Source organism: Mesoplodon mirus (assembly GCF_964341445.2).
Source record: "Mesoplodon mirus genome assembly, chromosome: 5".
In the NCBI taxonomy this organism is placed as follows: Eukaryota; Metazoa; Chordata; class Mammalia; order Artiodactyla; family Ziphiidae; genus Mesoplodon; species Mesoplodon mirus.
Genome location: NC_138980.1, coordinates 38,242,017 through 38,266,691, shown reverse-complemented (window position 1 = coordinate 38,266,691; position 24,675 = coordinate 38,242,017). Strand labels below are relative to the sequence as shown.

Below are 24,675 nucleotides of genomic sequence, written 5' to 3'. Positions count from 1 at the left end.
CAGTGTCTCACGCTCTGGGTCAGTGATTCCAGAAACCAGTCAAGGCCAATTCCCGTTCGGAATGGTCCACCAGGTGTTTTTTTAAAAACAAACTCTGGTTCAGTAAAAATAATGTGATCACTTTGGTGGCTACGCACTGTGTGTGCAGGGGGGTGGGGGGCGTTGGGGGGGTGGTTCCTCCTCCAGAGTCTGTTTCTACCCCACGCTTGAGCCTGTCAAGGGCCAATGTGACGCCTCCCACAGGGTAAAGGCCTCTGTGTTTTGGGGGAAGCCGCTTGCAGACAGGCCCCACCCCTCACTGCTTCACTTGGAGTGCCAGGGTTGAACTCTCAGAGGACAAACTCAGAGTCTGGGTCCAGGGGAAGAGGTCTTGCTGAACACATGCTTCTTTCAGTTTGACAACTACATTTCCGCAACCCACTGAGAGCCAGCTGTACCCAAGAGTGGTCAGTTTCCCCCGGCTGCAGTTCTGGAGATGGTCTCCTTGCTTCCGCCTTCCATCCTGTGCTGGTAGTCTTGGTTACATATTTGTGGTTTTAGGTTCCCTCACAGCAGGGAAGGAGGGGAAGGTTCACATCTGCCTTGCACCTAGTTTCTAACTACGTACCCCTTAAGCAGTGGGTACAGAAATAGTTTTGATCGGCGGATTAGTGAGGGTCCTGCTTCCCTGTGGATCACACAGAACACTGCTTGGTTTCTACGGGGGAGAAACAGGCGATGGAAACACCCAGAGCACTCCCAGGAAGCAACTGTGGTCAGAGAGAATTGCAGACTTGTTTGATGGGCACTGACTCATGTCATGGGAGGGGAAATTGAGTCAGAGGCAGGTAGTGTCTTGCCCGAGCCTCCTGGCTCGCTGGGGTTAGAGCTGTTGCCGGCACAGGTCTCTGTTGCTCATAGGGATCCAGAACCAGGGTCCTGACCCCTGACCCCTGGAATGTCTGCCCCCTTTCTGGCCTCAATGCATTGATGCCACAAGCTCAGCCATCCCTGGAAGAGCTGGATGTGCCGACCAACAACTCGCCTCTCTCCTCTTCCTCCCAAGGGAAAACCAGACAGAGAGTGAACATGGACTATGGGGGCCTATGTACTAATCACACTATTAAATTTTTTTTTCTTTTTTTGCCATGCAGCATGCAGGATCTTAGTTCCCCAACCAGGGATTGAACCTGTGGCCCCTGCAGTGGGGGCACAGAGTCTTAACCACTGGACTGCTGGGGAAGTCCCTTTTTTTCTGTATTTTTGATGTTTTGACATCCTGCGGCCTTGCTAATCCTGGAGCCACTGCCCCTCCCAGGGCTAGCTAATTCCTAGGGAGGGTAGACAACCTGCCTGCTAGCTTGCCTTCCATAGGCAAACCAGCCAATCCAGAGCCAACGCCCCCACCCACCTCCCTTATCTAACTGTCGCACACCAAGCTAGTATTTCCCCTGCTCTCAATGGTTCCAGGACAGCTAGGGAGCACCCCTATAGCCCAGAGCCTGGGAATTATTCAAACTGGCCAATCCCGAACTCTCTTGAACTTGCCTGCCCTGCCTCACCCATCCCTTCCTGTGGAAACCACAGTAAGGGCTCTGGCCCATGCTTCTCTCCTTCTGCCTCCTGACCCACCCTGGTGCTTCCTCATGTGGCCCTGCGTGCAGAGGTGTGCCCCCTCCTGTGAGTAATAAACTCTTCTTTTGAAGGCAGTTGTCTCTGTGTCTGTCACCTCACCATACCTGATTAAAACAAATCCCAGGTACATTTTTAAACAGGCGAAAGGTGAAAGGGCACAGGGCAGGGTCAGGGGAGAAGGCATCTGCCCTGCCCTTGGGGCACGCAGTCTCCTCTCATGATAATATTCCAGGCTGGGCATGTGGTTTAAGGATCCGCTGTGTCCCTCCCTACTGCTGAGCCATCATGGTCACCATATGGCAGCAGGCCCTTGTCTGTGCATGAGCAAAACATACATACATGTTTGGACGGGTGCATCAGTAAAGCTGCCATTCCTGAGAAAGGGAGATGCTTAAAAATTCAGGACACAAGACTATTTCTCAGAAACTTACAAACGGCCAGGACAATGATGCCCTCTTTCGTCACTCAGGTATGGGTGGCAGGTGACCTGGATTCTAATCTAGGTTCTGTCTCTGCCTTTCTAGAGGAGGTAGGGATGACGATGATGGTGGTGGTTAATAATAATAATAACTTGAACAGGAGAGCGTCATCCCTATTTTGCAGAGGGGACACTGAGGCTCAGAGAGGTGAATTCACCTTCCTGGCAGGTCACACAGCTGGTCTGTAGGAGAGCTGGGATTTGAACTCTGGTCTGTGGGGCTCCAGTCCCCCTGAAGAGGACAGAGCCAGGCTATGCTGGTGTTTGTGTTTGTGGCTGTCCCCCACCTCCACTGGACTGGGGGCCCTCAGTCCTGCTGTGACTCTGACGCACAGTGCTCACTAAACGCCTCTTGAGGGAATAACCAAAATCACGTCTGGAGGGATGAAAGCAGAGGGAAGGAGACGGAGGGACGTCTGGGTTCAGAGGCTCTGCACACCCAGAACACACTCTATGATATTGTGATTTACAAGGAATATATACTTGGTCTTTGTCCCTGGTCCCGGCACAGGCTCCTAAAACCCTGGGAATTTCCTAAGTGAGGAGAGGAATAAAGGTGTCTTTGTTATGTTAATGAGATGACTTTTGGAAAGCCCCACCCCCACCCGCCCTTGTCACCTAAGGATGGTGCTGCTTGCGAGGGGACACAGTCCTGTGATGAGAGGGTTGGACCTTTCAGTCCCAGCCCGAGACCACCGTGAGGGGAAAGGGCTGGAGGTTGAATCTCAGTGGCCCTGTTCACCACCGTGTCCCCAATGCTGGGGGGGTGGCCCTTGCTCCCATGCTGGCCTGGTGGTGAGTGAAAGGACAGGCAGGCCAAGGGACCAACTCTCAGAGCCTAAGGACCCCCTGCTGTGTGGCCCGCGCTGGGTGGGCTGCCCTCTAGCGGCGGTTGAGGGGGCTCCCAAGGGCATATCCACCACCACCACCACCACACCCCCACCCCCACCCCCACCCCAGCTTTCCCGCCAACACTGCCCAGACGAACCGGGACTCACTTTGATCTCGATCTGCTCTTCCATCTCCTTGCTCTTCATGGCTGCGTACTCCTTCTCCAGCCTGCAGAGGGGAGGGCTGACGTGCTCACTGTCCCACCCTCGGGGACCCCCCTTCTGCCAGCACCCTGGCCTCCCAGTACTGACCTCTTCATCTTCTTGGGGTTGTACTTGACCTGGTAAGCCTTGAGGATCAGCTTGTCCGGGCAACTGTCGAACTGATGGGGGATTACCCTCTGGAAGTACTGTGGGGACACGGGTGGTCACGGACACACGGGCCCTGACCGCCTGGGGCCACCCGAGCCCCTGCGGCACCCTGCTCCCCTGGAGGAGGGCCTGGGTACACCAGGAGGGATGGCCAGAGCCGGTCGGCCTGGGCCCTCGCCATCACCTGGCCTGTTGTGTGGGTCGAGTGAGCGAGTGTGAGAAAGAAGCAGGAATCGTGAGAAGGAGCTGCCTGCAGCCAGGACCTGTGTGTGCAGGGAAAGCGGCTTCGGGAGCTCCTGAGGGCGAAGGCCAAGTGTGGGTGTGGGTGGGGTCCGAGCACAGAGGACCTTCATGGAGGAAGGGGGAGACATGCCGCTGCCCCAGGGCAGTGAGAGGAGACGGAAGAGGCTGAAGGATCAGGGTGGTGTGGAGGAAGCCAGAGGGAGGACCCCTCAGTGGTCTGCCTGCTCGCCTGGGGCCCCGGGAACCTCCGCAAAGAGTTAAGTGCAAGCTGCCGGGTGGACACAGCTTGCTGCAGTTCGGGGCCAGGCTGGCTCCCGCACCCTAGCCCAGCTGGCCCCTCTGGCAGCTGCGGACAATGGATGCCCGTGTTCGTGGACACAACTGTGGCCTTTGTGCATTCTTCCCTGAAGCACCAGCTGGAGGACGCTGGGAGGGGGCGGGGGCCTGCATGATGGGGACATGGCGGTGAGATGCAGGCCGGCCTCTTCTAAGCAGGCAGGGCAGCTGGGGTAGGCTGTGGTGGGGCAGGGCGAGAGTCTGCCCCAGACCCCTCACTCCCTCCTGTGCCCTCGCCCGGCCTGGTTGCTGGGGCCAAAACCACACCCAAGGCCTCCTGGTTTGGCCAGTATTACCATTTGCCATGTTAGGTTCTGGGGACACAGAGCTGGGGGCAGGTGAAGCGGGGGGACTCCCAGGGCTCGGCCTGGGGCTTCCTTTCTCCCTGCTGCCAGGCTGCTGGCCCTGGGCTGTGTCTGGCAGAGCCTGGGTCTCCTCGGGCACCCCCCCACCCCGGTCCTCCATGGAGACCTGGCTGGGGGCAGAGGTGATGGGAAAGGATCAGGGTGCTCAGGAAGTCCAGGGCCTCCCCATCTCTCAGAAGGGCTCCACCTGCCCAGATGCCCCTGCTGGGGGGCAAGCCTGCCTGCCCTGGCCCTCCTGGCCCACCTGGGACATCCCCTCCATGTCCAGCTGCATCAGCTCCATCTGGTTCACCTGCAGCAGGGCAAGGCCCACCCGGAACACGATCTCCAGGCCCTGTGAAGGAGGCGGGGGGAGTGCATCTCTGGTCACGCTCTCTTGGGGAGCCCTCTGACCCCTCCCTGAGCCCTGCAACCATTTCCACTGAGGGCGTGAATCACTCCATCCAGAGTGGCCAGGAGAGGAAGGGGCATGTGGTCCTCACCTCGTACATGAAGATGTCAAAGACACGCGTGGCGACAGGCAGTGGGAAGGTGGTCAGGAAGAGCGTGAGGAACCAGGAGGAGGCATACATGGACGTGTGGAAGCTCTGGGAGCGGAAGTGGGTGTTCAGGTCCGGGAGCTGCTCCTGGGGTGGGGGTAGGGGGCCGGGCACCATGAGGAGGGTGCTGGGCACAGCTGTCGGCACCACAGGCTCCCTCCACCCGGAAGTGCCTGCACCTCCAGGGAGCCTTCCTTGACCTGCCCTGGGCAGCCCCCGGCACTGTCTCTGGGTGGGGCGGCAGCACCGCAGAGCTCTGAGGAGCACTAGGTGGGGACATGGGCAGGGACGGCAGGAGGCCCAGCTGCCCGTGGGACCCTCACCACCGCCCCCCACAATGCTCTGTGCTTTGTGCCCAGCAACGCTCAAGGGATGCCTGTCTGACTGGTCTGAACTTCAGACTGCTGGAAAGCAACCGAAGCTGGGGGAACTGAGGCTGGAGAAGGCGGTAGGACCCCCTGGAGGTCCTTCACTGGGAGAACACACCCTCGGGCTGTCCCCCGGCCTGCCCTGGGCTTCCTGACTCAGGAGCTCTCTGGTGGCGGCCAGCTCCTTCACCACGGGAGCTCTCAGCTCCCCAGCCTGGGGTGGGATTGCTCCTTCTCTGTGGCCCTGGAACACCTGCTTGCTGGCACTACCGGTCCCCTTGACTGACAGCACCTAGCCATCCTCTGGGCCTGAGGAAGGGGGCTTTCATGACTGGGCGCGTCCTGCCCACTGTGGCACAGAGCTGCACAGCCCCACCTGCGACCGGCTTCCAGAGCAGGCGCGTGCGCGCGTGCATGTGTGTGTGTGTGCGTGTGTGTGTGCGTGTACACACACGTATACCGGTTCTCTCTGCCAGCCAGGAGCGGGCCCTGTGGGGCTGCTATTTATAAACAGAGGCGGCTGCGGTTCTCCAGTAATCAGCAAAGGCAGGCAGACAACACCTTCCCTCCTTCTGCCACACCGGGGAGCAGACAGGAGGGTGCCATGGGTGTGACTGAGCCAGGCTGACCCCTCCATCCTGGCCGTAGTGGTTCTGGGAGCCCCGAGCTCTGAGGAGCCCCCACTGGAAGGGGCTGGCCCCTGCCTGGTCCCTCAAAGCATCCTTCAGGGCAGTGCTTTACGGCCCCCTGGGGAGTAGAGCCCCTCTCTGAGCTGGAATGTCTGGATGTGATTCTCAGGCGTGGGATTTTCAGTCAAAGAGACTCACCGGGATGGCCGATGTTAGCACCCGTAGGTGTGGGCTGGTGGAGAGGAGGGGGCAGGCGGGACCGCCCCTGGGCCCACTCACCTGTAGCATGTACTCGAACTGGTAGATGCAGAGCCCCAGCTCTGCCATGCTGGGCTTGAAGAGCTCCCGCAGGCGGTACTCCTGCATCAGCCGCACGAACACACAGAAGGCCTCCTCCTCGGGCATCTGGGGGTGGGCGGGCAGGGGGCTGTGAGTTGGGGGGGGCGGGGGCGCCCACTGCTCTTCTTATGGCTTCGCTTGTCTCTGCTCCATTTACTTTTATTGAACGTGGACAGTGCCGGGCTGCCCGGACCCACACAGCAAACCTCTCTGGTAAATATCACCACCCTGTTTCAATGACAGGAAGCCTCCTGAGGCTGAAGTCACCTGCCCAAGGCCGCCTGGCAGAAAACAGTAGAGCTGGGACTTGAACCCCAGGTCTGGCCACCTCCAGAGCCCATGGTGGAGGCATCCTCTGGTGCATTCCCAGCCGTCTCCATTCTCCCTCTCCTAAGCCTGCTGGATTCTCTGGAGGAGACCCCGAGCCCCATAAACATCCCACTGGCTGACCTAAGCCTGAGTGTCCCACCCGACCCTGGGGGGTGACTGAGTAGGATGGCCTACCCCTCCCTCCAATCTTGGGATGGGATAAGGGACAGAACAGGTGGCCAGCCTTCTGTGCTCACCCCCTGGGGGCCTGGCTGGGAGACTGTCAGAGGTCACAGGTGGACACAGAGGGAGGTTCTGACCTAGGAGGACACTGGATGGAGGGAACACTCTCCTTTTGTCCACCTCCTGGGGGCAGACAGAGCCGGGATGGGCCGGGCCCAGGCCACCTACCTGCATGAGGAGCAGGCCCACGATGAAGGCGCTGCCCTGGCAGTAGCCCACCTCCCGGTCCACCAGGGAGTAGGCCTGAGAGGGAACACATGCGAGTCAGGGCAGGGTCCTGCCAGGACTGATGACCGCAGCGGTTCTCTGTGGGGCCAGGGGGCCTCACCTTCATGACGTTGAAGAGCACCTCCTGGCCCAGGCTGTCCTGGCCCTTGAAGAACTCGTGCTCTGGGTAGGTGCGGGCAATGTCCCTGCGGATCAGCTTCTCGCAAGGTGAGGACATCTTGAGCAGCTCCGAATACTGGTTCTTGACTGGCATGTCTGTGGCGCTGCACAGGAGCTGCCACACGATGGCCCGGAAATGGTGCGGGATGCCTTTGCGGATCAGCTCCTGGCGACAGGGTCAGAGCGGGGGTGGGGGGGTCAGGGGGTGGGATTGGGAGGCCGGGCTGGATTCCATCCCAGAGCAGCCTCCCCACGGCCACCCAGCCCGGCCTCTGAGATTGGGTCCACCCACGCCTCACCCAGGGCCCAGAGCTCGGCCGAGCCACTGCACGGCACGCGGCGTCCACGAGGCTGAATGCGCCGCCCCAGCCCATCACGGAACTCACGGGCGGGAAGCAGGAGGGTGCCTGGGGTGCCAGCCCCTCCCTGATCTCCACACCCATCCCCCCGGCCCTGGCAAGGCACCCCGAAAGTGCCCCCACACCTCCAGTCCTGCCCTTTGCTCGTGCTGCGGCCCCTGGCAGACGTTGCCCTCCCCCGGCCGCCCGCCCAGCCCCACCGCCTGCGCCACCTTGAGCAGCTTCTCCTTCCTGCGCCTCCACTCCTCCCACTCGTTGGCGATCCGGCCCCACAGGATCCATGTGTCCTCCTCCAGGTGGCTCAGGTTGGAGGAGGCTGAGGAGCTGGACACCAGCGAGGAGCCGCTGTTCCGCCGGGAGCCATTCATGGAGCGCATGGACTTGGAGTCGGCTTCCAGGAGCCTGGGTGTGGCAGTGGGGGAGGGTGGAGGCTGCAGGAGCTTCCCACCCTGGCCCCTGGGTCCCAAAGAGCCTGGCCCCTCCTCCCTGGGGTCCCAGAGGATACCAGGGATTGGGTCTAAGTTGTTTTTCCTGAGCAGGCACTTGCTGAGTGACTTTCACCAGTGCCCTAACCTCTCTGAGCCCTGATCCTGATCCCGGGAGCCCTGGAGAGGATGCCATTCATGTGTCCCATTCTGTGCCCGGCCCTGGGCTGAGAAGCATGGGGAGTAGCTCATGTAGTCTCGTACCAACCCTGTGGGGCGGGTTTTGTAAAGATTTGTTTACAGACGAGGTACAGAGAGGGTGAGATGCTGGCTGGGGGCACCCAACTAGCAAGGGATTGCATGAACCACCTATTTCTGAGGCTTTGACATTTGGGGCCTCCCTGACGCAGGAGGGACTGCCCCTCCCAGGCCTAGCAGATTCCTAGAGATAATTAAGGACTTGCCTGCTAGTGTACTTTTCATATGCAAACCAACCAATCCAGAACCCACAAACCACCCACCTCTGTTAGGCTCTTGCACTCAAGGCCACTATCCCTCTGCCCTAATCACCCCAGGGCCGGGTACTAGACAAATAGGCCCAGCCCCTATGCCCCCAGCTTGCTGAAGGTATTCAGACTAGGCAGTCCTAAGCTTGATTACATTGCCTCACCATTCCTTCTGGCAGAAACCACAATAAAGGCTCTTGCCCACATTTTTCTCATTCCCTCTGCCTCCTGACTGACCCTGGTGCTTTCCCGGGTGGCCCTGCATGGTGCACGGTGTGTTGTGCCCCTCCTCTTGGAATCTGTGCGCAACAAACTGTGGGGTTTTTTTTTTTGGCCATGCCACGCGGCATGTGGGATCTTAGTTCCCTGACCAGGGATCGAACCCGTGCCCCCTGCAGTGGAAGCATGGAGTCTTAACCACTGGACCACCAGGGAATTCCCCAAACTGTCTTTTTAATGGCAGTCATCTCCTGATCTGCTGGCCTCGCCATACTGGCATAATAATAAAACCTACACTTTAAAACAGGGGGTGGGCCAGAGGAGAAGTGGGAAGGGCCAACTCCAGAGTCAGAGGATTTACTCTTCCCTTCAATAAAGGCTAGAGAAGTGAAGGCCAGGTCCACTGGGCCCTGATACCGTGGCCTCCTCATCTGAATGGGAGAACCGTCTGGTGGGAGGTGATGGCAAACATCCTTGTCAAGCCTCTGCTGGGAGCTGTCGCTTGGCCCAGGGCCAGGCCTAGCTCTGAGTGTGAGGTGGCACCAGCAACTTCTGTTTGGGGCCCAGGCTGTACCCCTGGGGCCTCTCCCTTTTCCTCAGGTCCCAGCTCACCGGTTCTGCTCTTCGAGTTTGGCCAGCAGCTCTAGCTCATCGGGGCTGAGGTTCTCGGAGTCAGAGGTGGGGGAGCAGGTGGGGGCCGACAGGGCCTCCTGGGACGAGGAGTCGGGGCTCAGAGTGGGGCTCGCCATGGTGGGCAGGCTCCTCAGCCGCGAGCAGGGCCAGGTCACAGCTCTGTCTGGGGACCAGAAACATGTGTGGTCAGCTTTGGGCAGGGTGCCCACCCTGTCCCGCCGGCTCTGGACCAGTGAGCCTGCTGGTCACACAGAGACATTTCCTCACCCCAGGCTTCCCACCTCTGGTCTGTCCACTTGGTCACTCCTCATCCCCACGCACCCCAGTCTAGCTGATGGCCTGGCTGGCTCCTTCTGCCCCGGGGGCTGGCTACTGGGATCCCTGCCTTTGTAGGCCAGATGCCTGGATGGAATCAGGAGGGCAACGGCCAGCGCCTGAGCTGTCCTGCTGTCCCTGCACATGAACACCAAGTCTCAACTGACACCCTTGAGTCTTCAGCAGGCTAAGGGGTCAAGGCTCCCCATCACACTCAGAGTCCCTGCTGCGACCTTGGGGGTGCCGATGCCCCTGCTTTGGTGGCTCTTCCTGACAGCTTTGGTCCCTGTCCCCAGCTGTGGCCTGTCCTGGGAGCCCTGCCTCAGCATCTGACCTTCCCTGTCTCATCAACCAAAGTGGGCTGCTGGCACAGCCAGAAGCAATTATTCTCTACTGTTAATTGTCTGGTGCTGCCAATGGCCAGAAGAGTCAACTCTCCTTGGGCAGGGAAGCCAGGGACATGTCAAAGTGCTAGGAATCTGTGCTCTGATGGTGTCAGAGTGAGAGCTACAGGCTCTGATCAGTATCCTGATCTTGGCCTGCCACGTGCCGGGTGGGTGCCGGCCCATCTCTCCTACTCCTGCTGGGGATGGTCCAGCCCCACCCTCCTGGGAGCTTCAGGGACACTGGCTCCAGCTCAGCACTGTGCCGAAAGCAAAGGCTCTGGACTCAAATGGAACAGCGTCTGAAATGTGGCTCTCCTTGGACCTCACCTGACCTGGCTCTGACAGCTCAGCCACAGAGGGGCCCTCGCCCAGTTCCTGGAGAGGGGGCATCTGGTCTCCAGGCAGCAGGAGGACAGTCACAGGACAAAAGCAGCCCATTTTGCACCTGCCTGGCACCCTCAGGTCACTGAGCACCTTCCCACAGCCCAAGCTCAGCCCCTAACCAACACCTGGGGGTCCACAGGTCAGCTGGACTTGATCCTGGCCATGCACTAGATTCTAGTCTCCCTCCCTTGTGCTCCCCTGTCAAGGGGCAGGGGGCACCATTTTTCTTTCACCTCGTGGGGGGCTCATAACCCTCCTACCCCAGGACTCTGTGGCTCCCCAAGGCCACTGGTTCTGCTTCTGGCCCCTGAGGGCCCCTCGAGTTTGTCGGGCACTGAGGGCTCTAGCTTTTGAGAGTGGTACAAACTCTAGGCAATGGCTCCCATCAGAAGCAGACGACCTTTTCCTCCTGTTGCCCAGCTGGCCAGGGACAACCTGCCCCAAAGACCAAGCCACGGTGCGCCACCAAGCCAGGAGTTAATCATTTCTGAGAGAGGGACAATGGGGGCCGCTCCAGGGCTTCCCGCAAAGTCTGTGGCTGGCCCGGGGCAGAGGCGGGCCATGGACAAGGAGTGCTGACTTGGAAGGATCTCTCTGGGCAGGGAGGGACTGGGAAGGCCGCGTAGGTTTCCCAGCTTCAGAGCTGGGAGAGGGGAGTAGGTGGTGGAGGCGAGGATTGGAGCCCCATAAGCACAGCTGGATTTGGGGAGTAGTGGGGGCCTCAAAGACAAAGACCACACGTGGCCAGGGCTGGGGCTGGGGTCCACTGTCTCCATGCTGAGCCCAGGGGACCCCAGCCTCAGAAGCACATTGCCTTCCCCTGCCAACCCCAACCCTGGCCTGCAAAGAGCCCAAGAGAATGGTTCAGTTCTGGGTTTCCGATTAAAAGAAACTACTAGGGCAATCCACTAGCAGAGTTTGCTCAGATACTTATCACAAATTAATGTGTATTTCATACAAGAAATAAAATGTATTCAATACCCAGGGCTTAAATTTGCAGTCTGAGAGGCAGAACCTTCTGGTCCCTCAGGAACTTTCTCTTGACTCATCCCCATACTCTCTAAATGCTGCGCAGCCCCAGAAGCCATCCTCCTGATGCACGCACAGACACACACTCCTTCACACTCACACCCCACACACTCAGATACATTCACACTCACACTCACACTTACCCACAACCTCACACCCACACAGATACATTCACTCACACACTCACACTTACCCACAACCTTACACCCCACAGATACATTCACACTCACAAACCACCTCACGCACAGTCTTGCGGGCACATGCACACACGCTCTGACATACACTCACACAGTCGCACACCTACACGCTCAGATACACAATCACACACTATCTCACACCCACACACCCCTTTGCCCATACGTGCACACGTACACACACACACGCACGCTTCCTGCACTGACCAGGTCTCGCCACGCCTGGAACCGAGTACATACAGATGGACGTGGGCTCACTGCCCTCCTAGCTCTGTGAGCAGCCCTGTCCCTTCTCCAGAGCGCCCGGACTCTCACTGCCTCAGTCCCTCCCTCCCTGGCGCTTACTGGGGGTCGTCTGAGGGCCGGGTACTGTTCTAGGGACAGGGATGTGGAGCGGAACGAGGCGAATGAGCCCCCATCTCCCCAGGGCACGCGGCCGCCCTACCCTTGCTGGATGGGCACAGAGACGCAGAGACAAGGCAGGTCCCCTTGAGTGCTGAGGAGCCACTGGCCTCTGAGATCCACACACAGGCCCTCCAGGTCTGGGGTCCCAGCCTCTCAACGGCCCCATTTCAATGCCCTTTGTTTCTGCTTCACTGCAGCCACCCGAAGGGGGTTCCTGGCTCCTGCGGAGTGGGCAGTGGGCCACCTAATGCTGTCCCTGCTGACACCACCGCCTGCCACGCCCTTATAAGGTGGCCCATGGCTTAGGAAGCTGAGCCAAGCCAGAGGGGTGGGAGAAGACTGCCGGTGAGCTGGGGGTGGGGTTGGAGGGCAGAAAGGTCCAGATGCTGGGGACCCTCCGCCTCCCTTTTTCTCTCCCTCACAGGGGCGTTTGGACACTGCCAGTCATGCTTCCCCCTTCTTTAAGTCCTCTCCCATCTAGTTTCCAAGAGGCCAGGTTCCTGAGGCTCCTCCTGCCTCGGCCTAGCCTGGTGCCCCTTCCTCCACAGGCCCTGCTTTGGTCCTTATCCCGTCATGTCCTCGGTGAGTTCACTTTCAGGACTTAAATGACCAGATACATGTCGGTGATTGTGACACCCTCATCCCCAGCTTTTCCCTTCTCCTGAGCACCAGCCAAGATTGCCAACTGACTCCAGCACGGCTCAGTCAGATCCACCACCGGGGTAGGAATCACCACTGTCTGGGTCCCTGCTACTTCTGCGTCCCGCACTGAGCCTGGTACAACCTGAGAGTTGAGAAATATTGGAGGAATAGAACCTGCCTGCCCACCCACCAGTATTTCCTTAGTGCCAGCCAGGTCCTGGGCACCATGATAAGGGTTGAATACTGCTGGGCAAAGACAGAAGCAGCCTCTGCACGCCCAGAGCATATGGGGGTGGGGGGCGGGCAGAGACCAAGAGATGATCACCTGCACTTTCTATTACAGACTGAGAGAAACGCATGGAATAAAAGATGAGGTAGAGTGGAAAACAGTCTGGCAGTTCCTCAAAAAGGTAGACAAAGAGTTGCCAACATGACCCAGCAATTCCGCTTCTAGGTTATCTACCTGAGAGAATGGAAAACGTACATTCACAGGAAAACCTGTACACAGTTCTTTTTTTAATTCTTTTCTTTTTCTTTTCCTGGCTGGGCCGCACGGCATGTGGAATCTTAGTTCCTCAACCAGGGATCGAACCAGCGTGCCCTGCATTGGAAGCGTGGAGTCTTAACCACTAGACCTGCAGGGAAGTCCCACCTGTACATGATTGTTCACAGCAGCATGATTCACAATAGCCAGAAAGTGGAAGCAACCCAAACGTCGATGGATGAATGGATAAATGAAATGTGGTCCATCCAGACAATGGAATGGTATTCAACCATAAAAAAGAAGGAAACTCATTTTTTTTGGTGAACTCTTTCCTGGCAAACCACCCCCTGCCCCCGACCACCTCCAGGGTTCTGGCTCACTTCTCTCCCCTCTCCCCCAAAATACCTACCCCTATACCCCAGGCCAAGACACATTCTATGGCAATTCCTACTATACACGACTGCCTGCCCTACCGGATCATGAACCTTCTGGGGGCAAAGGCCTATCTTCTTAATTTTCTACTCCAAGCCCCTAATGCAGCATCTGGCCAATAGTAGGTGCTCAATCAATGTCTGCTGGATGAAGGAAGAGAAAAACCCCTGTGCTGCTCAGCCAGGTGGTCAAGGTCAACACCATCAGTGCTAAGTCATGTTGAGAGCATGTGCACTTGATACGCTGACATGAGATGGGCACTTCATCTCTGGGCCTTTCTCCCCAAGACTATGAGAAAAACATGTGACCAATCCAGATTAGGAGACACTTTAGAAAATTCCTGACTAGTCCTCCTCAAAACTGTCAAAGTCATCAAAAACAAGGAAAGCCTAAGAAAACTGTCCCAGATAAGAGGAGCCTCAGGAGACGTGAGGACAAAATGTCCTATGGGATCCAGGAAGGAGTCCTGGGAAAGAAAAAGGAAATTAGGGAAAAACTAAGAAGATCTGCATAAAGTATGGACTTTAGTTAATAATAATGTATCAGTATTGGTCCATTAATTATAACAAACTTACCAGACGATGTTACTAATATGGGGAAACTGGCTGTGAGTGTGGGGTCTGTAGGAATGCTTTGTACTATCTTCTCAATTTTTCTTTTTTTTTTTAAGAAATGATGAGAGATTACATCTATTTATTTATTTATTTTTGGCTGCATTGGGTCTTCGTTGCTGCGTGTGGCCTTTCTTTAGTTGCGGCGAGCAGGGGCTACCCTTCATGGCGGTGTGCGGGCTTCTCATTGCGGTGGCTTTTCTTGCTGCAGAGACCAGGTTCTTGGCACGCAGGCTCAGTAGTTGTGGCTCGCGGGCTCTAGAGTGCAGGCTCAGTAGTTGTGGAGCATAGGCTTAGTTGCTCTGCAGCACGTGGGATCTTCCTGGACCAAGGTTCGAACCCGTGTCCCCTGAATTGGCAGGCGGATTCTTAACCACTGCGCCACCAGGGAAGTCCCGATCTTCTCAATTTTTCTGTAAAGCTAAAACTGTTTTGAAAACTAAAGTCTATTTTTAAAATTAAAAAAAAAAAAGAAGAAGATTCTGTACCAGGGTAGACAGAAAAGTAAAGGACAGTTTTATAACATGTGAGAGGTGCCCTAGCGAGTAGAGAGTTGCTCACTGGGTCTCCTGACGAGGCCGTAGAGGAAGAAAGGTTTGCATTTGGATTTCTTTTCTCTTTCTTTTTTTTTTTTTTTTTTTTTTTTTTTTCTTTTTGCGGTATGCGGGCCTCTCACTGTTGTGGCCTCTCCCGTTGCGGAGCACAGGCTCCGGATGCGCAGGCCCAGCGGCCATGGCTCACGGGCCCAGCCGCTCCGCGGCATATGGGATCCTCCCAGACCGGGGCACGAACCCGTATCCCCTGCATCGGCAGGCGGACTCTCAACCACTGCGCCACCAGGGAGGCCCTTCTTTTTTTCTTTAAATACTGAGTGACCAAAGTATTTTTAAAAAATCATTTCTTTTTATTTTCACTGAGCGGCTTGCGGGATCTTAGTTCCCAGACCAGGGACGGAACCCGCACCCTCAGCAGTGAAAGTGCAGAGTCCTAACCACTGGACCACCAGGGAATTCCCTGCACTTGGATTTCTGACTCCAGAGCCTTTGCCCCAAGTTGATCAGCTGAGCTGTCACTCTGCATTCAATGACTTTAGAAACAACCTATGTAAAACACCAAGTGCAGTGAGCGCTCAGTAAATGAGTTACTCTTTTTCAACAGGGAGAGTGAGTGAGTGTGTGTGTGCCATCTTTCAGAGGCAGGCAGGAGACCCCAAGACTCCTTTAATTTTGCTTTTCTACCTACCCCGCCTCCATACCCCACCCCCTACCAGCCCAGCTTCTGATCCTCTACCTCTAATGATTATGGGGACCCAGAGTCATTTCTAAATCTGAAGTCTTGAAAGATGCCACGTGACCCCAACTGCCCAGACTGACAGACTATCAGCTGGGCCACTCAGACCACCCCGACTCCTGGGGAGACGGCCTGACGTCTCCGGGTCTTTTCCTTGGCCATGGGGTGGGCATTTGATGGGCGAGCTGCCCCTCAGGTAACAAGGACGGCTGCTGGAATTCAGCAGTCACTGCCGGCCCTCCTCTTGTCCCCAGTTCTAGCCGCTCCTCCGTGTCACTCGTGATGTTTCCACATCCATGTACCTTCCTCCATGGCTGTGTGTGTGTATAAATGATCCCAGATCTCTTGGCCTCCCGGGAGGACTTCAGGGCCAACAGCCTGGGTTCAAATCCCTCCTCACCTACTTTTCTATCTTTCTGATCTGGGTACAATGTGCTTTGTCTCAGTTTCCTCATCTGAAAACAGGGTTGATGATAGTACCGACCTCACAGGTTTTGTTGGGAGGAATAGATGAGCTAAAACCTGTCAAGTACTTAGTTCAGGAGCTGGCCCATGATATTTATTTCCCCCTGGGTGGAAAGTTCCATGAGGGCAGGGGCTGGCTAGCCCACTAGGGGATCCCCAGAGTCTAGTGTACCATCAGGCATCTGATATTTGTGGACTGAATAAACAAACTTTCCCTCCTCAGCAGGCCCACCCCTTATGTGGCGGCCCTGTTTAAATATTAAACGCAATAAAACTAAAATCATTGTTATTGGTAGTAACAGCAGCAGCAGCAAGTACCTTCAGGCTAAAATCAGCTGTGGAAGGACCTGTGGAATCCCTTAGGACCTGTGGAATCCCTTCTGACCTAGGACCTGTGGAATCCCTTCTGACGTAAAAAAAAAAGTTTACTACCTTGCATGTCAGCAGCTACTTTCTGCCACCATCACAGGTTCCTTCCTGGCAAATCCCTGATTTCTCTATATTTCAGTATTCCTGAGAATGACAAAGGAAACAATTTAAAGCCCTCATAAGCCTTCCAGGGACAGGTGGATAAGAGAAGTGGCATCTTGTAAAGGCTCTGGCTCTTCAAAGCCAAGATGGTATCTTTCCTGCTGCAAAGGCTGGCTGGGCCAGGGCCCAGGGCAAGGTGGGTCGGCCCTGCCTTTGGGGGCTCTCCAAGCAGATGGATCTGACCTCTTTCTGCAGAAGAGATCCAGGCCCTCTTTCAGAATTGGGTGAGTAGGGAGGACTGTCAGCTCCTAAAATCAACCAAGTGTCTGCCGAGCATCTGCTACATGCCCTGTTCTTGCCTGGGACTCAACCATGAACAAACAGACACGTGCCCTGCCCTCGTGGGACTCTTGGGCTGGGAGATAGCCCTCAATGAAACAATCTCACAGAGACTTCCCTGGTAGACCAGTGGTTAAGACTCCATGCTTCCAATGCAGGGGGCACGGGTTCCATCCTCGGTTGGGGAACTAAGGTCCCACAGGCCGCGTGGCGTGGCCAAAAGATAAAAAACAACAACAACAACAAAAAAAACAATCTCACAAACACATCACGGTGCGCTGAGAAATGAAAGAAAAGTGCCAGTGGAGCTCTTGAAATCTCCCTGGAAGGGATCAATCTCTTCCCCAGCCCCGGCGAGTTGTTAGTTCTCCTCTAACTATCCTCCCTCTTGCCCTCTGTTTGGCTTCTAGAACATGTGTGCAGCAGACGTCCCTGGGTGGAGGGGGGCGTGGGGTGGGGTTATTTGCTGCCTTTCCAAGTTCAATTCCAAATACTGGTCCCTTTTTTTTTTTTTTTGCGGTACGCGGGCCTCTCACTGTTGCGGCCTCTCCCTTTGTGGAGCACAGGCTCCGGATGCGCAGGCTCAGCGGCCATGGCTCACGGGCCCAGCCGCTCCGTGGCACGTGGGATCCTCCCGGACCGGGGCACGAACCCATGTCCCCTGCATCGGCAGACGGACTCCCAACCACTGCGCCACCAGGGAAGCCCTCAAATACTGGTCCCTTTGACCAGGGAGCATCCCATGGTGTGTGCCCCTTGGATGGCATTTGGGACATGAAGGCCTATAGGATGAAACCCACCAAACAAGGCACGCTTCCCTGCATGCACCATGCTTGCTCCTGCCGCCTGGGCCTCTTCCAAGCACTTGGGCTGCCTGGAACACCCCTCCCTGCCATGCCTGCCCAGAGAGCTCCTCTCCCAACTCGTATGTCATCTCTGCTCCACCTTCCCTGATGCCCCAGGGATGCGCTGGGCCCTTTTCTCTGCTCCACAGCATGCTGTCCGTTAATCTGTCTCCTGCTTCCACACGGGATGGGATGGTAAGGGCACGGGCTGGAATGCTGGTTCCTCCGGGTGGTTTGGGGGGATTAAATGAGATAGTATGTCAATGGGGCTTGGTACAGGGCCTGGTGCGCAGCACGGCCTGATCAGTGTGCGCTCCTGGTTTCAGCTCTTGCCTGCTGACATGGAGAGGGTCTTTAGATGCAGGGCAGGGGCCACCCCTGACGTTCCTTCACACCCCAGCTCCTGACTTGATTCCCAGTACGTGGTGGGGGCCTCATCTGGAACAACCAGCACCCATATTCTGCAAGAGGAAACTGGAGCACAATCCTCCGTTCCCCCTGCACCCATCAAAAGCACATGCACAAAGACCTGGCCCCGGCCCCCAAGTCTAGGGTAAAGGGCACTGATGTCTTTCACCAGACCTTCCCGGGAGCCTTCTCGTGTTTTCCTAAGGAGTCCACAGTCTATCCTGGGGAGGCTTCTGACCCCACTGCATCTTCACAAAGTCCCCCCTGGGGAGGCCGTGGAGTTTGTTTCCTGTGTGCCTCGTGACCTTCAGAATCTCCTCGTTCACTCCTCCCTTCAGCACGTGGGCAGAACAAACCTCTCCCCGCCCAGCGTCAGAGGTCTACGTGGGGTGTGGGCACTGCCAGCAAACAGGCACCCGACAGCCCTCTGCCCCCCTGGGAGGTCCCTGTGGGACCACAAATCCCACAACCAACTGTCTCTTAGCCCTGATGTAAACTGGCTCAGCCATGGAAAGACAGCCATTATCCACTGAGGCATCAGCTAATTCCAACCAGGGGCCCAGGATGCCCAGTGACTCTGCTAGCACCCAGAGGTGGGCGACTCCCCTCCTGGACCCCACTGACCCCTTCCACATGGTGCCCAGGGGACATTCAGGGCCACATCCTAACCTCTCTGGCTCCCCTGAAGTACAAAGTCCTGGTCTCGGGATTTCTCTCCCCATTTTCTAGATGGGTAAGTCAAGGCCCCAAGCCTAGATGCGCTTTTCCCCAGAGCCATCCAGAATCCGCTGGTAAATATCCACAAAGAAGCCTGGGTTTGTTCCTCTGGGGTTTTCCAGGCATGCTTATGTCAGACAGGAAGCGCTGGCCTGATCTGGATTCCCCTCAGGCAGGACCTGGGGCTCCTTCTCAGTCCCTGCGGTCCTGGCTGCGCTGTCTCGCCAGTTCTGTGATCTGCCCTCCTCTCTGACTTGCCTCATCCCAACCTGCAGTCAAACCAAACCACCTGCAGTCGACCATAGAAGCCCAGGGGGACACACAGGTTGGACCCGAGAGTGTGGGCTGTAGGGCGGGAAGAGCCAGTACACCTGGAAAGACACGACGACATGGGTCCCCCAGATCCATCCCAGCCCGGCTGAGAGAAAAAAACCAAGCCGAGTCCTCACTCGTGTTCCACCCGAGCCTCTTCAGCACATTTTTCCCTTCTGAAAATATTCCTTAACAAAGAGCTGTCTGCTTCTGGCAGGCCCAAACCCAGCCCCACTGGGTCTCAAATGCCAGGATCGAAGGAAGCTGTTTCATTTTGGCATGACAGGCCGGTCGTGGGTGAAAGAGTTCTCGGGGCTGTCAGGGGCTGCCCCTGCCATCTGAGGCCAGCGGGCGTGATGGGGTCAGGATGCTGGTCCTACCAGTCTGGTCAGACTTCAGGACTGGGGCCAGGAGCAGGCGGTACCCCTACCCCTCTGCCAGGGGTGGCAGAAATCAGGGGGCAGGCAGTGGTTCTTTTGGGGAGACTGGTGTAGGAGAGAGAGGGAGCATCCTTCCCTTTGAAGAAGGGTAAAGTGGGGGAGATGAATAAAGGGGAAGAGGCCTGGGGCAGGTGTCCACAGGGGTGCTGGGAGATTCTGGGTCACCCCGCCACCTCCAGGGCCCCAATAGGGGCACGGGCTCAGGGAGGCTGGTGTGGATGGGAAGGCTGGCTGCCTGGGGCAGGGCAGGTAGTTCATGTCTCTGACTCTCTGCCTGAGCTGGGAGCTGTTGGGGTCTCCAGGAGGACCTGGGCAGGTGAATTCCAAGGAGGGGTGCCAAAGTGCTGAGGAGCCGTGTGTGTGTGTGTGTGTGTGTGTGTGTGTGTGTGCGCGCGTGCGTTGAGGGGGGCAGGTCCCAATTGCCTGGCTCTGTGTTGGAGGTCTTAAGTTTTTCTGTGTGTGTTGGGGATCCAAGTGTCTGTCCGTCCGTGTGTGTGAAGGGCTCCTGAATGTGTGTGAGGGGCCCAGGGTGTCTATCAGTATGAGTTTTTTGGGGTTCCTGGGTTTTGCTCTGTTGCCTCCCAGATGTGTGTGTGTGTGTGTGTGCGCTTGTGCGTGTGAGTGGGGCCCTCACAGAGGTCGTGTCCCTTGGGTGAGGAGTGGGGTTCAGAACATCTGTTGGGAGGTCCTGAGCATGAGGTGAGGGTGGATTTTCAGGAAGTAGGGATCAAGACGGGTCAGGATCAGGGTGTGTGTGCGTGCGAGGAGGACCTTGAGGAGTGGCTTTCAGGGGTGCCCTTGGGTATGGGGCTGCTGGGGGTGGGAGATGGACCAGCAGGCTGAGGTGAGGCCTGCGGGCAGGAATCCGGATTTACAGAGGCTGGGGAAGGGTCCTGTGCGGTCAGAAGGGAGGGGTATGGCTCTAGGACGGGTATCCTTGGGGGCGGGGGCAGGTCTAGGCCCAGAGATAGGATGTGAAGTGAGGGGAGGGATGGCGTGGCAAGGGGTCTACAGATGAAAGGGGTCTTGAGGGATCAGGACAGAGAGAGGGCGGAGGTCCTGAGCTTGCGGGGGCGCTCGTAGGGGCCGGGCTGCGGGGTGGGGACTGGAGGAGTCCTGAAGGGTCCGGAAAGGGGTCCTGAGGGTCAGTAAAGAGGGTGAGCGGGGGTCACGGGCCTGAGGGGGCCTTCCGGGGAGGGGGTGGCGTGGGGGAGGAGGGCGCCCGGAGGAGTCGTGGGAGGGGCCCTGAGGGGTCGGGAAGCGTCGGAACGAGGATGGGCAGGGGCCAGGGCCCGAGGCTGACGGCCAGGGTCCGTGCTGGGAGTGCCGAGGGCTCCCGGCGCGGGTTCCGGGGCGAGGGGGCCCGAGTCCCAGTCTTGCCCGGCCCCCGTGGGCCGCAGCGCGGAGTCGCGGGCCTGAGAAGGCGCCCGGGAGGCCCGGCCCGCGCCGCCTACCTACCTGCGAAGAGCGCGCCGCCATAGCCATGCCGAGCCTTGCCGTCCCGGGCCGCGCCGCCGTCCCGGGCCCCGCCGCGTCGCTCGCCCCGCAGCCCGGCCCGGCCCCCTCAGCCGCCCCCCGGGACCGCGGCCGCCGCCGGCTCTGTCGCTGCCATTTCACCCGCTGACAGGAGCCGCTGCCCCGCCCCCGAGGCCCAGTCAGCCAATTCACCGCCCCAAGGAGCTCTGGCTCCGCCCACTGGCCAGGAGTGACGGGGTGTCTGGCCAATCCATGGTCACTCCGTAAGGAGGGCGAGGGCCCTGGCTACGGCCAGAAGGTTGCCGCCTTTAAGGAGAGAAGCGAATTGAAATTAGGGAAGCAGTGAAGGACGGGGTGTTTTGCCTATCGGAATGTGGAATCCTGTTGATCAACACTTGGCAGGGCCAATAGAAAGGAGAGAGGGGTGTGTCTCTGAGGGAAGGCTACGTCCCTGAGGAACCCTAGACAGAGGCAGGCTAGCGTTTGGCTCTAAGCCCCGCCCAGAGCCGGGCTTTTTGCCCAATAACGAGACTTCCTGGGACGGCCATTATTATCTGCCCCTCAAACCTCGGCCATGGTAACTCCTGGGCCTCTATAAAGAAGATTGACATCTAGGGAGCCAATGACACTGAAGGAGGGCGGTGAAGTGACGCTCTCTGGCCAACGAGATCATGTGAGGTTAGCCTCCCGGGCGGTGGGGCTTGAGGCCTGGTGGTGTGAATGAAGTATGGGAGGGGCTGAGAAGGGCGTGGCCTAGATCAGTGATGGGGCGGGGGCAGATCAGGTAGAGGCTAAATGGGTTGGGTCTGAGAAGGGGCGTTGCCAGAAGTCCCTTAGGCTGAGGGACCACATCTTCTCTGAGCCCGGCTCTGTGCTGAGGGCGGGGCTTTGGGTGGTCGGAGTGTCACACCGGAGACTCAGGCCTGTCCCACTCTCTAGTCTAGGCAGGGTTAGGTATCTTCTCTGAGGCTGACAGTGTCCTATGTTCCCCCATCAAACTCAGAGCACGCTGTTATCACTGCTTACATGGCCCTCCCATCCCCCACCCCTCCTAGATACATGGGGGCGGGGGAAGGCAGGGCCTAGGTCAGGGGGTCCCCGGCATTGCTGAGCGGGGCCCAGCCCATGGGAACTGCTTATAAATGTTTGATGAATGAATGAATGGCGGGCCCAAGATTATTAACAGGGAAGGGAAGGGTGGGGGGATCGCTCAGGCTGGGGAGGGAGATGTAGAGGCAGTTATGGATAGGGGGCAAGACTTAGAGAAAAGAACAAGTTTCCACCCCAAGATGCAGGGGTGGGCCCTGGAGGGGGGTGGGGCAGGGAAGGACCCTGTCACAGAAGAGAGGGTGACATCGTAAGTTCAAAATGGAGAGACAGAAATGGAAACGGGCAAGGCTGGCACCCAGAGTGGGGAGTGTCAGGACCTTCTGAGGTTTGAGATCTCAACCTTCTAAATAGTAGGTAGGGGGTTCCTTCTGGTTTTGGGAGCGGTGAATGCCATACAGCCACGCTTTCTGCCCCTGTCCATCCGTCTCCGCCTCTGTCTACATTCTGTCCCATCTACATTTTGCCTCTGTCTGTTCTCTCTTTGTCTTTGTCTCTACTCTGAATCTGTCTACACCCTCTCTGCCGCTGTCTATACTCCCTCTCTGTGTCTTCCCTCTCTCCCTCTCTCTTACTATCTATTGTACATTGCATCTATTAAAATTTTGGAACTGTTAAGAAAAGCTTCCAAGTGTATTTCTAAAAACTCTGTGGTAAAAATAATTATAATGAATTCCTTCTCCCCCACATGCCTATATAGCCCCATACCCCATTTTTTAAAACGAACATATCTTTGGGACTTTCCTGGTGGTGCAGTGGTTAAGAATCTGCCTGTCAGTGCAGGGGGCATGGGTTTGAGCCCTGGTCCGGGAAGATCCCACATGCTGCAGAGCAACTAAGCCTGTGTGCCACAACTACTGAGCCCTTGTGCCACAACTACTGAAGACCACGTGCCTAAAGCCCATGCTCCGCAACTAGAGAAGCCACTGCAATGAGAAGCACGTGCACCATAAGGAAGAGTAGCCCCTGCTCACCGCAACTAGAGAAAGCCCACGCACAGCAACAAAGACCCAATGCAGCCAAAAATAAATAAATGAAATTATATATATATAAAAAAGAACATATCTTTGATTCCCTGGCTGTCCAGTGGTTAGGACTCCATGCTTTCACTGCCGAGTGCCCAGGTTCCATTCCTGGTTGGGGAACTAAGCTCCCACGTGCCACAGGGCCAAAAGAAGAAAAGAAAAGAAAAGAAAAGGAAAACATATTTTTGCCTCCCCCTCCCTTTTTTTTTTTTTTTTTTTTGGTGGGGGGATCTTAGTTCCCGGGCCAGGGATCGAATCCATGCCCTTTGCAGTGGAAGGGTGGAGTCTTAACCACTGGACCGCCAGGGAAGTCCCTATTTGCCTTCCCTCTTTTAAAGCTTATGTGCTGGCCATTTCATAGTCCTTGACAAATCCAATGTGACCTTGGATTTGCAGAGTATGAAGCTGAAGAGAATCTTATGGACATTGTCCTCTGATTCCTGGGTGGACTTGGGAGGTGGGGGGAGGACCCCTATGGGCATGTTAGAGATAGGATGCAGGGTAAGTCAGGAGGGCAAGAGTGACACCAGGTTGTGGTGAGGGTCGAGTAGTCACCAAAGGACAATCTCTGAGCTGGCTGCCCGTGGTACCTCATGCGGAGGAGTGAGGAGCCATCATAAAGGACAAATCTTGGGGTTTGCCTTCAGAAAAGAACAGTTCGGTGTGACCCACAACTTCCAAGGAACAGAAGAACCTGGACTGGTACAGGAGGTGGGGGACAGAGGGGTCTGCAGAGGCACAAACCTGGGTGGGGTCCAAGGCCACCCAGATAGAGGTCATGACCAGATCGTTTCTGGGACCTCGCCTAAGAGATAAGTGGCATTTGGTGTCTGGGGAATAAAGTTAAACACTAGGAAGATGCACAGGGCATCTGACCCTCTCATCCTTACTCTAACGTATTCACACAAAGGATGGTTTTATTCTGGGGACACTTTGATTCCATTTTTATAAGCACAGTGGGAAAAAAAATCCAATACATTTCTGTTGGAAAAGACTTTTGAATCCTAAGCTGAATCTAGCCTATTAGATTGCTGGATCACTTTGCTATTCAGTGCACTTAAACCGTTCCCAATTTTTTTTCAGTGTTCATTTTTACTTGATTGAAATCATTTTTATCAGGAACATTTTTTTCCATGTGATTTTTGCAGTAAACATTTGATTCATTAATTGGACTCTTTTTGTCCAGTTTTTACCAGCTTTCAATTCTGCCTCTGTGATTTTTTTTAGGGGGTGGTGGTTGTCATTTCTTCAGAGTCAGATTTTGCATATTTAAATTTATTAAAAGACTCTTCTCAGTATTTAGCAGATAAGTTTTAGCACAATCAAAAAAATTTTTCTGGACTAAGCTTTGGACTCAAAATTTGTTTGTTGGGAATATTGACTAATATGGTCTCAGATTTGATACTTTGTCTTATAAAGAGCGAAAAAGGGGACAATATATATAGCTCCTCCTATAAAGTAGTAGGGTCTGTTTCCCCATCACTTGAATTTGAGCTGGCTTTATCACTTGTTCTGACCAACAGAATGCATCAGAAGTGATGCTGAGCTAGTTCTGAGCCCAGATCTTAAGAGGCTTAGCAGCTTCTGCTCTTTTTTTTTTTTTTTTTGGAGAATTTTTAATTGTGGTAAAATATATATAACCTAACATTTGCCATTTTTAAGTGTACAATTCAGTGGCATTAGCTACATTCACAATGCTCTGCA

At 56.2% G+C, this 24,675-nt stretch overlaps 1 protein-coding gene across 6 annotated transcripts in view; it reads right to left on the bottom strand.

Moving 5' to 3' along the window:
- Window positions 1-20,982, bottom strand: part of EVI5L (ecotropic viral integration site 5 like) — a 30,152-nt gene extending 9,170 nt beyond the window's left edge. For 3 of the 6 annotated variants that reach the window (XM_082623022.1, XM_082623021.1, XM_082623023.1), the window contains exons 1-10: window positions 20,822-20,982; window positions 9,174-9,357; window positions 7,624-7,813; window positions 6,994-7,218; window positions 6,834-6,908; window positions 6,054-6,179; window positions 4,721-4,864; window positions 4,483-4,572; window positions 3,235-3,332; window positions 3,091-3,151 (exon numbers count right to left, since the gene is read on the bottom strand). In XM_082623022.1, the coding sequence (XP_082479148.1) occupies window positions 3,091-3,151; window positions 3,235-3,332; window positions 4,483-4,572; window positions 4,721-4,864; window positions 6,054-6,179; window positions 6,834-6,908; window positions 6,994-7,218; window positions 7,624-7,813; window positions 9,174-9,310 (1,146 nt within the window). In that variant the 5' untranslated portion in view covers window positions 9,311-9,357; window positions 20,822-20,982. Of the gene's footprint in view, window positions 1-2,329; window positions 2,627-3,090; window positions 3,152-3,234; window positions 3,333-4,482; window positions 4,573-4,720; window positions 4,865-6,053; window positions 6,180-6,833; window positions 6,909-6,993; window positions 7,219-7,623; window positions 7,814-9,173; window positions 9,358-20,821 lie in introns of those variants that run through there. The other 3 variants (XM_082623026.1, XM_082623024.1, XM_082623025.1) reach the window with 3 other exon arrangements.
- Between the last annotated feature and the right edge of the window lie 3,693 nt (window positions 20,983-24,675).